The sequence below is a fragment of the Panthera onca genome, chromosome F1 (assembly GCF_046562875.1).
Source record: "Panthera onca isolate mPanOnc1 chromosome F1, mPanOnc1 haplotype 2, whole genome shotgun sequence".
Classification (NCBI taxonomy): domain Eukaryota; kingdom Metazoa; phylum Chordata; class Mammalia; order Carnivora; family Felidae; genus Panthera; species Panthera onca.
The window spans coordinates 67,430,933-67,444,543 of NC_138355.1; the positions used below are offsets into that span (position 1 = coordinate 67,430,933).

General features: G+C 58.2%; 1 protein-coding gene across 1 annotated transcript; it reads right to left on the minus strand.

Annotated features, from left to right (window-relative positions):
* Positions 1 to 1,353: 1,353 nt before the first annotated feature.
* Positions 1,354 to 10,197, minus strand: SLAMF8 (SLAM family member 8). The gene is made up of 5 exons (XM_060644562.3): positions 9,737 to 10,197; positions 7,584 to 7,910; positions 4,609 to 4,914; positions 4,423 to 4,527; positions 1,354 to 3,558 (listed from the first exon to the last, which is right to left on the minus strand). Exons 1-5 carry the CDS (start codon positions 9,825 to 9,827, stop codon positions 3,494 to 3,496), a joined length of 894 nt encoding a protein of 297 aa, XP_060500545.3. The 5' UTR covers positions 9,828 to 10,197; the 3' UTR covers positions 1,354 to 3,493.
* Between the last annotated feature and the right edge of the window lie 3,414 nt (positions 10,198 to 13,611).

Below are 13,611 nucleotides of genomic sequence, written 5' to 3' on the forward strand. Positions count from 1 at the left end.
GGCTTTCCCCCTGAGAAATGAGAAACCTGAACTGAGAAACCACAACGTTTCCTTCCAGCTTGAAGGTCCTATTACTGGTATGAGTCACCATCTGCCTCTCAGGGACGTGTTCCTGTGGCCTCGGCTGTACAACCTGCCTACGGGAGAGCCCTTCGAACACTTGGGGACCCCCTGAGTCTTCTGTTCTAGGCTCAGTATGACCAGTTTCTTTCGTCATTTCTCGGATGATAAGGCTTCTAGACTTTTCGCGATTTGGGTCATTCTCTTCTTGACACCCAAGTTTTCCAGTGGTTCCCTGGAAGTGTGGCTCCCAGAACTGGCTAGTTGTGCAGAGGGAGTATCTCTATTACTTACCTGTGTGCTCAGCCTGCCATCCCCCCCACACCCCCGGCAGACGGGGCCGACGCTGACCAGGGCACAGCCCGAGGGGAGGCACCCACCGAAACTTTCCCGGATCTGGGGGTGGTTGAGATGGTTGCTCTGTGCCGTCCTTTTTTTTGTTTTTATTTAGTTTGTTTAATGTCTATCTATTTTTGAGAGAGAGAGACAGACAGAGCACAGGCAGGGGAAGGGCAGAGAGAAAGGGAGAGAGAGAATCCCAAGCAGGCTCCACAGCGTCAGTGCAGAGCCAGAGGCAGGGCTCGAACTCACAAACCGTGAGATCACGACCTGAGCCAAAGTCGAGAGTCAGACGCTAAACCCACTGGGCTACCCAGGCGCCCCTGCGAAACTTTTTTTAAATGAGGAACTGGGCGTTCCTATCCCCACTGATGCCAAAAAACCATGTATCTCTCACACTTCTCTTCTGCCGTGCCCCCCTCTCCACTCTCTCTGGCATCGTGTCACAGGACCCCTCCACCCTAGCAGCTCTTGCTTTTGTGCTTTGCATGGAAGGACAGGTACAAAGCCTCTTGCTCAAGGAAAGTTGGATGAAAACAAAGAGCAAAAAACAGAGCCTACCGGAAATAATGGTATAAAGGTTGTCGTGGGAGGAATCTGGCACCCAAACAGATGGGGTAGCTCCTGGCTACCTCAACCCCAGGGATGTGTATTCTGAAGACCACAAGGTCCCCCCTGCTGTGGCCCCAGTCGCCCCGACCCTCCCATTCCGCCCTCCCCCACCGCACCCTCCCTGGCCTCCACTAGCGTGGAGTTTTGGAAAGCACTAACCATGCCCCCACTTCCGGGCCTTTCTTTGTACCCTCTGCTCTCTGGATTACTCTTGGCCCACCCACCGCACGGTTCACCCCACTCACCCATCTGAGATGGGCCCCGCCTCCCCAGCACACCCTTCTCTAGCCTTTTACTCTGCTTTATCTTCTTTTTTTTTTTTTAAGTTTATTTATTTTGAGAGAGAGAAAGAGAGAGCGTGGCAGAGAGAGAGGGAGAGAGAGAGAGAATCCCTGTGCCAGCAGCGCGGAGCCTGACTCGGGGTTTGAACCCACGAACCGCGAGATCATAACTGGAACCATGAAATCAAGCTCCAGACGCCTAACCGACTGAGCCACTCAGGCGCCCCGCTGCTTTATCTTCTTATTAGAGCCCATCGACCTCTGACACATACCTCCTTGCTTGTTTGTATTTCTAGAATATAAACTCCACGAAGGAAGGGCTTTGTCCGCTTCTGATTTGCCTCAGACCTTACCCAGCACGTGCCGAACCTTCAATCGATGTTTGTCCTGTGTGACCTTTAAACCATCGGTCCCGGTGCTTGTTAGCACGTGGTTCTCTCGGAAGTTCTTTGGGTTTTTCGGTGGAGGGCTGATTAGTCCACTAGCTGACAAGTGTATCGTGGGGAACGGGAGCATCCGTCTATTTGAGTGGCGTGGGCCTGTTTAAAAAGGCCCCGGTGCACCACATCACAGAACCACGGCTAAATGAGGTCACTAAGAGTTAACTCATGAAGGGAGAAATGTGGGTCCCACCCCCCATCCAGAATTTGCCTGATCTGAGGTGGGGCCTGGGAGATGGAGGGAAGAAAGTAGGGGGGATACAGGGTGTGTGTGTGTGTGTGTGTGTGTGTGTGTGTGTTTCCTCCACACAGCCACCATGGCTCCTTGCTAGATCCTGGGCTGTCTCTTCCACATCATTTTTAGGGATGGAGGCCAGTTTTGCATGAGAAATCAGTGACCATAGGGAATGCCTCTAGGTGGCAGGTGGGGGCAACACCCGTTTCCAGGTTGGGAGGCCACGGGCACTGTTTAGGGGGACAGGGGGAAGGTTGGGTGGGGACAAGTGGGTGCAGGAAAGGCAAGAAGACAGGTGTTGCCCCAGTGACCCGCTGGGGACCACTGAGCAGAGCCGGCAGGCAGGGAAATTCCAGAACAAGTTGAGTGGAGGAGTGGGGATGTGACGCTAGAGGCCAGCTGTGCTGACCCTGACCATTCGTTGAAGGTAAAGTGACTTTCCAGCAACTGGGAGAAAGAGGGGAGATCCTGGCACAGGACTGACCTAGTGAGTGACTGAAGTTTCCCTGGGAAAATACTTCAAAACTTGCCCCGTTTCCTCACTGTTATCACAGAACATCCCCTCTAAGACACTGGATGTTCTCCAGGATCCACAGGGACATTGACTGTTCAGGCATTCACCCCCCCCCTCCCCCCACTGCTGATGAACTATTGTTGTGGACTGGATTTGTCTCTTCAAAATCCATTCGTCCAAGTCCTAACCCCCAAGATCTCACAATACGACTGTACTTGCAAATAGGACTTCAAAGAGATAATTAAAGTTAAATGAGGTCACTGGGATGGGCCCTAGTCCATTATGACTGGTGTCCTTATAAAAGAGGGAGAGACACCAGGGATACGTGCACACGTAGAGAAGAGGCCACGGAAGGACACCTAGACAAGGAAGGCATCTGCAAGCTAAGGAGAGAGGCCTCACAAGAAACCAAAGCTGCCTACACCTTGGTCTTGTGCTTTTAGCCTCCAAGGCTACGAGAAAGTGAATTTCCGTTCTTTAAGCCCCCAATTCTGTGATATCTTGTTACGGCGGCCGTAGCAGACCGATGCAAGTATTAACTAATTGGCACCAAAGAATTGCATCCAGTCTGGGTCCCGGACCCTAAAAGATATTAGACATTTGAACTAACAGAGAAACTGTGAATCGCCCATTTCCAGCTCTGGCCCCAGCCCCACCCCTGTAGTTTGAGACCCCGATGTCCCCTGATGACCAAGGCCTTATCATGAGATCTAGAGATAGACAAAGGTTAAGGAGGGGGTGCTCTGTGATCTTGGCCCGAGCAGAGCCAGGACATGCAAGGAGCGGAGGGTGGGGGGCGGGCAGAGAAGGAGGGGACGTGGAAGGTTGTGCCAGTGTTTTCCGTGTGGTGGCTCCCAGTGCAAGAGCTTCCCGGGCTGCTCCTGGAGGTGGGACAGGAGTGTCACCAGAGGCATGAGGACCGTGGTCGTTTCCAGACACCAGCTATGGCCCAGAGCATCGTGTACTTCCTGATGGTCCGGGCAACAGTTTATATCCTCCTTCTTTGCAGACCCTACACAAGGGGATTCTCCGTCTCTGGAGCCACTCTGTCGGTACAGATGTCCTTCTGCTTTTTCCCTGGCAAAGAGATCAGAAAGGTTACCTTCCAACAGCTGCCCTCTCACTTTGGAATCTTGGCTTGGCCCGAAGCCATCCCGGACAGCCTGGGGTGGACATCCCCATGAAGCCCAGGTCAGTGGGGTGTTTCTGTCAGGGGCAGGGCATCCTGGGGTCCAGGCAGGGGCTGTGCCGGAGGGATGGCTCAGAACCCAGCCCCACCTCTGACTTTCCCCTTTTCTCTTCTCCTGGAGAAGGAGGACTTATCAGCTCCCGGCCAGACAGGTACTTCTCTCAGGGAGCATTTCCTAGGAATGGTGGGCAAGCACGGGGCTGGCGTCCATTTAGACTTGCACTCAACAGAACTTTATCCCTACGAGCGCTGTTCCAGGGACCATCGCTAGATAACCCGGTGGCAAGTCAGCCTTTGCCTTCAAGGGGCTGAGAAGGCAGCGGGAGAGTGAGTGCAACGAGGGCTGGGGGCGATGGAGATTAAAGGAAGAACACCAACCGCGCCTGGGCTGGGGGAGCAGGTCAGGAAGGCCTCCGGGAGCAGGTGCACCTTGGAGACTGTGGAGGAGATAGTCACATGAAGAAGGGGGATCGGGCGGAAGCCATGGAAAGTGCGTTCCAGACAGAGAGAACGGCTGGCACGAAGGCCTGAAGAGGCAGGCAAGAGGAGCGGTCATTTTCAGAAGTGCAACAGACACTTCGCCTTGTTTAATCTGATTGGAGACCAGGGGATGCGGTGAGAGTCAGGACCTGATGTGATAGAGGGAAGGAGGACAGACCATGCGAAGCCTAAAACGGAGGAGGTCCAACCTTGCCTTCCTTCCCAGTAGGTCCTCCTCCTCCAAGGACATCTGGTGTCTGGAGGACTCCTACCTGAGTAGCAGGGGTGCCAGACAGAGAGGAGACCAGCCAGGGTCAGGAGCAGGGCCACGGGCACCACCACCAGCACCATGTCTTTGTAGGAGGACTTTCCTGGGGCTGGACACGGAGGGGGCAGGGTCAGAGGGGGGCTGGAGGCTTCACAATCCCTTAACCACTGACCCCCGGCCCTTGGCATACCTGCCTCGTGATGGCAGCTCTCCCAAGGGGTGACGGTGGCCACGTCCCGGCTGACAGGGTTGGAGACAGTGCAGGAATAGGCCACACTCTTGTCTCCTGGTCCCAGCGAAACCTTCAGCACCTGTCCATCCGTGAAGAGGCTGCTTGGCTCAATACCAAAGTCAGTGGTCCCCTCCCGTCGCCAGCTATAGGTTATGTCACTGATGTTGGGGGCCCAACAGGACAGGAGCACCTGGCAGGTCTTGGGGGGCTGAGCGTCCCCTGACACAGCGATGAATACTTGCACCACGGGCCTGGGCACTGCATCTAGGCAAGAACAGAAGAGCAGGCACGGGTTACAGTGATGCTGGGCAGGGCCCAGAGCGCCAGCCCCGGGATCCATGCAGGGTTGGAGGTCACCTCTGACCAGGCGCCGCACTCTTGCTGCAGAGCCTAGTCTGGTTTCCCGTTGTCCAGGACAGAAGCTGAGTTCCTTAGTCTGGGAGTCGAGACCCTTCAGGAGATAGTCAATGCCAACCTCTCCAGTGGTAGCTTCCTGCCGGTCTGACTCACCTGCCCTAATGAATTTCCAGTTCTCCGGAGCACGGCGCCCTTCCGCGTCTCTCATGCTCTCATATGGGTCGCCTGCGCACATGTACCTTTCTCTTCTCTTCCTCCTAGGGAACTCCTACCAATCCTTCAAGACCCAGCTCGGACACGTTGCTTACTGCTCCGATTGTGAAGCCTTCCCTCACATTCCAGGCTCCGAACTCTCCAAGAACTCGGCCTGTCCCTTGTCATAGCACTTTCTTCATGATATATCAGCCAGAGAGATGATCGGCAGATATTGAGTCAGGCAAGAAAACACACATTCCTGGACTATTCGAGCTTACAGTTTGGTGGAGAAGACAAGTGATTGAATAACTAAGAAAATAATTACAAGGCTGCAACGCCCTACGAAGGAGACCCGGGCAGGGGGCTGGGGGTTCTGTTTTGTTTTCTTCATAACCTTAGCCCTCTAGGTGCACAGACACCTGGACCACTGCGCAAATTGGAGTCCTGGCATCCTAGACTGTGGCTTCCCTTTCCTGTGTAGCTTGATGAGTAAATCCTGAGTCTCTGTGGCAATGGGGGCCAGCGGGAGAGCATTCTAGTGACAACGGGAGGGCTCAGTCTCTGACAGTATTCCAAAGTCAAGCCGAGTAAAACCTCATTAATGCCAGCTCAATCTGGGGGGATTTGTGAGATGGCAAAGGAAAGATTTGCTGGGCACACTAATAGTATAAACAAAGATTACCACGCGCGAGCGTGTGTGTGTGTGTGCGTGCGTGTGCGTGTGGTAGATATTTACATCGCTTAAGAGGACAAGCTGCTTCCAAACACTATCAGGCACAGTAGAAACACCCATTGACATTTCTAGTAACTGATCTGCTAATTCAAATCATTCTTATCTATTGTCAAAGCAGAGCTCCCCAGGACGGCTGCTTGGCAGCTTTGTGCAATTAGTTCTAATCACGCTATGTATTTGGAAGCAATAAAACAGCAATTTCCTTAAAATCTGTAATTCAGATGCTGAGAACAAGGCATTTTAGAGCTTAGTGGTGTGGGTGCTGCATGTATTATCACATTCAATGTCCTCATTTCACATGTGCAGCAGCTGAGACTTAGAATAGGAAGAGGCTCCAGGGCTGCCTGTGTGGTTGTGGAGGTTATTCACTGCACAAGGGAATGGGGCTGAGGGGATAACAGGTGAGGGTGGGGCTGCCTAAATCCAGCCCCCCCTCTGCTTGCCAAGCTGGGCAGCTGGGTTCAGGGCTGCGTGCATTCGGGACACCCATCTAACCGCACACTGGCACCCCCAGGGGCTCACCCAAGGGCAGCCAGCTAGCTGTCTTTGGGTTGGTTCGTGGGGGGCGCTCTCTCCTTCCCAGTTTACGACTGCCCTTCTCTCCCTCACCGTCTTCTTCCTCCCAGGTGTCGCTCGTGCTTTTCATTCTTAAAGTTGGGCTTTGCTCTCCCCACTACTCTACCAAATGTCTGAGGTTTTACTGAAATAGTGGTTGGGGGTAACTCACCCACCTTTTCCGAGCCATTAGGTAGATGAATGAGAGCTCAAAGGCCACTGTTTTTTGCTTGTTCGGCAGGAATACAGTGGAGGTGGGGGCAGTAGATGCAGAAGTAGAGGGGCTGATGGTGACAGAGGTGATGTGGCAGGAGGCAGAGGGAGCAGGGGGGAAGTTGCTGGAAAGCAGGGTCCACCTAGTCCGCAGCGAAGTCAGCCACCCCAGCTGAGGTGCCAAACGCAGCCGCCTGAACGACCTTGGCGGACCTCGGGGAGCAGGAGGCCCACCCAGCCGAGCCCCGTCACCCACAGATCATGAGAAATTAACAGCATTGTTTTCAGCCCGTAGGTTTGGGGACGGTTTGCGCTGCGACAGTGAACAACGGAGAGAACCTGTGACCGTTATACATCGGAAAATCTCTAAACACGGCGAAAAGAACTCTCAAAAGCAGTGTCAAATAAAAATTCCACACTGTATGATAAAAAACATCGCGTCGTGGTCTGATGGGCCGTACTTTTTTCCCCTGTAGGAGTTTGTCAGGTAATGGCACATCCTATGAGCTTAGAAGTTTGCAGTGCGGGCCCAGCGCCCTCTCAGATGTTTTCCCAGACGCGCTCTGTTTCCCCGTTGCAGGCGCCTCGTTGTGACATTGCTCACGACGCCCGTTTTCTAAGGGAGAAAGGTGAGCGCCAGGGAGGCTTAACCTTGTGTCCTTGGCCACCGAGCCAAGAAGAGGCCGCTCTGGAGTTCAGGCGAGGACCGCGGGGTGGCAAAGCCAGGCTGCCCCAGCCGGGAGCTCACCTGGGAGCACCGGAGGAACTTTCTCAGCTGTGCCCCGCGTCAGCCGGGAGGTCAGAGGCCAGAGGCCCCTGGAACCCTGTCCTCCCCAGCTCCCAGGACGCAGGATGCCTTTCCAGTGTCGGGGGTACTCACCATGCACCTTGAGCTGCAGGATCTGGGTCCGGGCCCGACCCCCCGTGTCCACCAGCAGCACGGAGAAGTTGCCGCTGTCTCCCGACTCCAGCGGCTGGAGCGCCAGGCTCAGGTTCTTGTGCAGCTGGGCTCGGCCCAGGAAGCGGGAGTGGTAGAGAGTCTCCAGGGCGCCCCGGAAAAACGTGGCCACGAGCTCCTCCGAAGGCCAGAGCGATCTCCAGATGGCCTCTCGGACTTGGAAGCCGGGGGGGCACTCTGCCGCCAGCAGCACGGAGCCCCCGATCTGGCCGTGCACTTGGGCACCATGGACGGCGGCGGGAAGGAGGGCTGAAAGGATGGAGCCCATCGGTCTGCCTGCCCCACAGCTCCTCGCCTCTCTCCCTCTGCTCCTCCCGCACCCCGCCAAGCTGCCGTGAAGCCAGCACATTAGGGCCCCTCTCCCCACGCTCCCGCCACCCACGCTGAGCAGGTGCACCGTGCCAGGGACCGGGAATAAAACCGTAAGGGAGAGAATCCCTTACGCTCACAGAGGAAGTCAGACTCTAAGCGAATGATTAAAATATAGTAAGCACCACGATGGGGAGAAAGGGAGGCTCCGGGAGAACCCAGGGAGGGTGAATGGTCTTGAGGGGCTCAGAGGGGAAATGGCTAAGCTGAGACCAGAAGGGGGAGTGGGGATCAGCCAGGCCTAGGAGAAGAGGGCTGTCTGGAGCCGGGAAGCGTCTCAGGCAGAGGGAAGGACTGCGGAGGGTAGGAAGGCCCGGCCAGCAGGCGAGCAGGAGGGCAGGGTGCAGGGGAACTGAAACCAGTTCTCTGCAGGGGGGAGTCAGAAACCGTACTGCGGAGTCCTTGGCCGGAGCCAACCCGGGGCCTGAAAGCAGCGTCTGGTTTTATCTTTAGAGCCGTGGGAGGCCTTGCGCAGGGTTTAAGTAAGAGAGTAACAGGATGAAATTCTGGTTCGAAAGACCATGGTGGGGGGGGGGGGGGAAGCGCAGGGAATGTGCCGGAAGCTTCGGGGGCGGGCTGCTGCTGTTTTTCCACCTGCAGTGAGTGAACTCCTGCTGCAGGGGGGTGGGCGGCAGCGATGGGGAGAAGTGGGAGGGGTGGAGAGGGATTCAGGTGTGCAATCAGTGAGGCCTGAGCCTAGTTGTGGTCCGGGGAGCCAAGGAGGGGGAGTCACGGATGCCAGGGACCCGAGGGCGCCGGTCTCTGCCGTCAGGAGCTGGCGGAGGTGAGAGGCTGAGGTGGGGTGATGCCTCTGCGGGAGGTACCCCTGAACCCTTTGCTGGCCGATCGCTGCTCATCCGGACCCACTGCCTCCCCTGAACCCCCCCTCCCGTCAGGGCAACATCCACCCTGCTTCTCTGTGCGCCCAGCACCCTGGGGCGCCCCGTTCCTCTGCTGCGATTGCCCATAGATGAGTCAGGCGCCTGCCACGAGACGGCGAGCTCCTCTTGTCCTCTTCGTACCCCCTGCCCGCCACTGTTCAGAAACTCAACTTGCCGTACTGGGTGGATGATGGGATTCCCGGGGGACTCACCTGGCGCCTGGCACAGGGGGCACCTGGCACAGGGGTCACCCGGGGTGCGGGGCACAACATGGCCCGTAGAGAATGCACCCAAGCGCCGGGCGTCTGCTTGAGGAGTCGTGTTCTGGGGGCGACGCTTGGCCGGCCCTCTGCCCCTCTCGCTGCCCTCCCCGGCCCTACGCATCGGGCCAGGCCGCAGAGGCTACAGTGTTAATGCGTACTGGGTGTGCAGAGTGGTGCTGGCTCCCAGTCGAGGCTCCTAGGCCTCCCGCAGGCTGATGGAAAGACGTGCTTCTTTGTGAGAGTCTGCTCTGCCCTGTCTTCCTCTACGAGAATCCCCTCACCCTTCTCACAACCGTCTCTGTCCGAACCACTGGCACCACCAGCCTAAGTTTTAATGGCCCTGGACCACAGGACATGTCTCACGGACGCGGATGCTTCTAGAGCAGCCAGCACATCCCATCCAGGACCCTGCATCTCTTTGGCTCCCTCTGGCTTTTCAAGGTTGCCTGAGAACCTGCTTCCACCTTCCCTGGCCCTCCTCGGCCCCTGGGTCCTTGCTTGGGATGAGGCCCCTGCCCAGAAGGCTGGTGAGGGGCCCTGGTCACGCACCTGCCCCACTTACCTTCCCAGAGAAGCAGACTCCACAGGGACCACATGGCCATCCTTCTCCAGAGAGGCCAGCAAGCTCTTTCGACAACCCCAGTCCAGAACATCCTGGGTCAAGTGGATACCCAGAGGGAGCTGTGGTCCTTCTGGGAAGTCCCATGTTCAGAAGGAGGAATCTTGACTCAGAACAGGATGGCCCGAAAGTGAAAATATCCAGAGGAAAGTGGAAGTTGGCCATCGGCCTAGCTGGACTTTCTCAGGAGCGGATTCTTGTAAGTCAGCCTCTTTCATGTGCCCGTGGTTGGCCAATGCCATTGCCAGTGGCAGGCGCCCCAACACAAGCCCACGTCTTCCTGTGGGACCCGCCGGCCCTCCCTGCATCCCACTGGCCCCCTGGCTGGCCGCCTTTCCTGCCGCAGCCACAGAGAGGCCTCCAGATCGCAATTCCCTCTGTTACTTCTCTAAAATTCTTCCGCACCTCCCGCCGCCCTCAAAATAAAGACGAAACTCTCCGCCTGGTGTGCAAGACTCTCCTAAGTTCGACTCCGGCACGCTTGTCCGAGCTGGCCTCCCCGGCCCAGCCTGCTCTCTGGCCATCCCAAGCCAGGAGTGCTCCTCCTGGGAGCACCCTCTCCAGCCCGGTGCTGGCTCCTCCAGTGGGCGCCCTGCTCCGTTCGCCCCTCCGGGCCGGGTAGGCTGCAGCCAGCGGGCTCCCACCTGAGCAGACGGAGTGAGGGACCTCCTCTCCCGAGCCCAGTGCCGGCCGGGTCTCTGCCATGACCCTTGGCACGCTGTCCTGTGATGGCTTTCTTGTCTCCACGCACTGCTTGCCGGCGAGGTCTTCACCCGTTCATGTCTGTGTTCCCCTTGGCGCTCGGCACACCGTGGGCGTTTAATAAACACTTGGAAAGGAGCGCACAAAGCCTGCACACGGTCACAGGCCTCCTCCGCGAGGGTCTCATTGCCGCCTGTCAGGCGTGGGGCCGAGGTCAGCCCCGTGCGGAGGTCACGAGTGCGAGCTGGGACGGGAGCCTCACCCTTGGGAGCCCGGGCCACGTTGCCAGAGCTGTGTCTCCCCCGCCCTGGGTCTCTTCGCGCTTCCGGTTATGTGGCCGCTTCAGTCTGGGGAGGCTTTTCGGGAAGACGAGGGGAGTCCCCGCGTCCCGAGCGTGGCTCGCCGTGTCTGGCCCCGCAGAACTCCTGGCCTCTGCTAGGGACCCGACCAGGAACGAGGCAGCCATGGTGTCGGGACAGCAGGAGGATAGGCTTCCTGCCTTTCAGGTGCTCACAAGCCAAGTGTCCTGGCTTGGATATGCCCAGGATGAAGGTCGGCCGTGCCGCAGGCTCTGTGCCATGGGCAGCACGGCTTCTCCGTGCAGAGGGTGCGGTGGGGAAGAGGCGTCCGTGGATGCGGGCAGGGGACGCTTCCCTAGAAGGTGGGCTTTGAGCCGCACCTTGAAGATAGGCACGATTTGGGTAGGCGGAGAAAAGGGATGAGCCAGAGGGCGGAAAAGAAGAGCCAAGTGGATAAGGCCAGGCAGGGGGAGCCCCAGGTGGGCTCCAGGACAATGAAGGAGGGCAGGGAGGGGAGGAGCCCCTCAGGGCTGGCGTGGGTGGGGCTGGAAAAGGAGGTCCAGGGTCAGATCGCTTGAATACTGGCTTTTAGGCATCAGGTTTTGGTTCTGGGGGCAGCGGCTCTCAACCTCGCTGGGCTCAAATGCTTGGAGACTCTGGTTCAGCGGGGGCTGGGCCAGGACCCGGGAATCTAGTGGAACCAGCCTGTGTTCCAGGAGATTCTGCAGCTGGTGGGCCGAGGGAAGGCTCCGAGGGAGGGGATGTGGCCCCTTCTGAGCTGAGGGCGCCTGGCTGGTGGAAGGACTGCACGCAGGGCAGGCGGGCAGAGAAAGAAGAGGCAGGGAAGCCTGGGTGGCAGCCGTTGGGATGGTCCTGGCTGGACTAGAACGGAAGCCCCCAGAGTAGAGAGGAAGGGACAGGGCAGAGCTGGGACAGAACTCGGAAGCCACCTGGCTTTGGGGCAGAGAGGCCAGCGGAGGGGACTCATTCATGACCCCGTTGTGAATTCCATCCTTCTTCATCAGGGGTTTACTGAGCACCCAGTTACGTGCCAGGTGCCGGGAACACAGACATGGAAGGCATGGCCCTGCCCTCGAGGAGTCTGCAGTCTGGAGGAGGGGATGGGCTGTGTCACCTGATAATGACAGTCAGCCTGGTAAGGGTGGCTTGCAAGGGCTTATTTAGAATGGGGTCTGGTGCGTGGTCAGCACTCACAAGAATCTTAACCGTTGCTACTAAGTGGCCAGGGAGGGAAGAGAGGAGAGCAGGTTAATGCAGAGCAAGGGGGTTCGGGTGTGAGTAGCTCCATCCGCCGGTCCCAGACTGGAAGCTTGGTGAGGACAGGGCCAGGTCCTTACCCTTCCCCCTTCCGGCAACCCCCCCAGCCCCTTGCCTCGCCCCCCCGTCGATAGCCACGGACAGCCTCCCCAAGCCGGAGTGCCCTGGTCAGGTGTCCGGTCAGGTGTCAGGCCTGGGACGGCGAGGGTGTGAGACGCAGGAGTGGGGCCGTGGCGGGGATGTAGGGAAAGGGGCGCCCAATTCCTGCAGGGCAGATGGTGGGCGGTCGTACTCCCTCCTCTCCCACTTGGTCTATCCAAGCAGGCACTGAGTTGAAATCGCTGCCTTCCCAGCCCACCCCGTGCCCTTTACCTACAGGGGAACTTCAGGGAAGCCAAGGAAGGGTGAGGAGGGGGTTGGCGGGGGGTCAGCGGACATTCCGTCTCCCAAAGGGAAGAGCTCCAGGCTGTGTGACGGCTGGAGAGAGATGGACAGGGGCAGTGCGGGCTGGGTTGGGTCTGCGGAGACAGGCTCGCCCCCGCTGCTGGTCACTGGCGCAGAGCACGGTAATTACCACACCGCGGGGACAGCTCTCGAGTCACGGGCTGGGAGTTCAAAGGCACCACTCCCACATTCCTTAATTAAGAGAGCAGCTGGCAGCTGGGCCCTTCTGGGAAGCCTGACCCAGGGAGACGCTGGGGCTGCGGCCCCCTCTGCACCTTGCCCTCAGCCTACCTCCGCTGCGGGCGGGGGCGGGGAGCAGGTGTCCCCAGTGACCACGCAGGCCGCCTGAGCTCTGTTCGGGGCCAGTGGAATCTGGGGGAGGGTGTGCGTGTCAGGGAGGCACCTGCCCTGCCCACTCACCCTTGTCGTTAATTCTCGGACTGGCCTGGACACAGAATGGGGCCACCCAGAACAGGGGAGAGGTGGAGGAGGGACAAAAAGGGGAGCAGGCAGGCAGGGAGGCAGGAAGGAGGGGCATTCAGCGGGCTTTTTGGGAGCCAGGGTGGGGGAAGGGGGCAGAGATGTTACCTTCTGAGGGGTGGGGGGGTGGGGGCTGAGAGGCCAGGTAGAGCCCTGCCTAAACCGACACGGTGCCACCGGGCGCTGGCTGGCCCCCAAGGCTGCCCAGGGTGGGGCAGCCCATGCCCACCACTCCCTCCGCAGCCAGCTTGGGCAGCAGGGGCAGTGCCCGCACGTGTGGAAACGGTGCACCTGACCTCCCACCAGAGGACACTGTCAGCCTGCATGCACAGCCTGAGCTGCCTCTTTAATATTTGTGCGGATGGTGCCTGTCTTGTCCCACCCTGGTCCTGGCCTTGCCGGCCAGGCTTTGCTCTTTGGCTTTGCCTGGCTTTGCTCTTTGGTGCCCGGGAGCAAGGTGCAGGCAGCTTGAGATGGAAGGCGGGAGAGAAGGGGATCAGCCCATAGGAACTGGGTGGGGCGGTCCGAGGCTTGGTAGGATTTGCTTTTGAGGCAAAAACATACTTCCCCAGGGAGCTGAAGGCAGGCTGCATACAAAAGCGACAATGCCAGGAC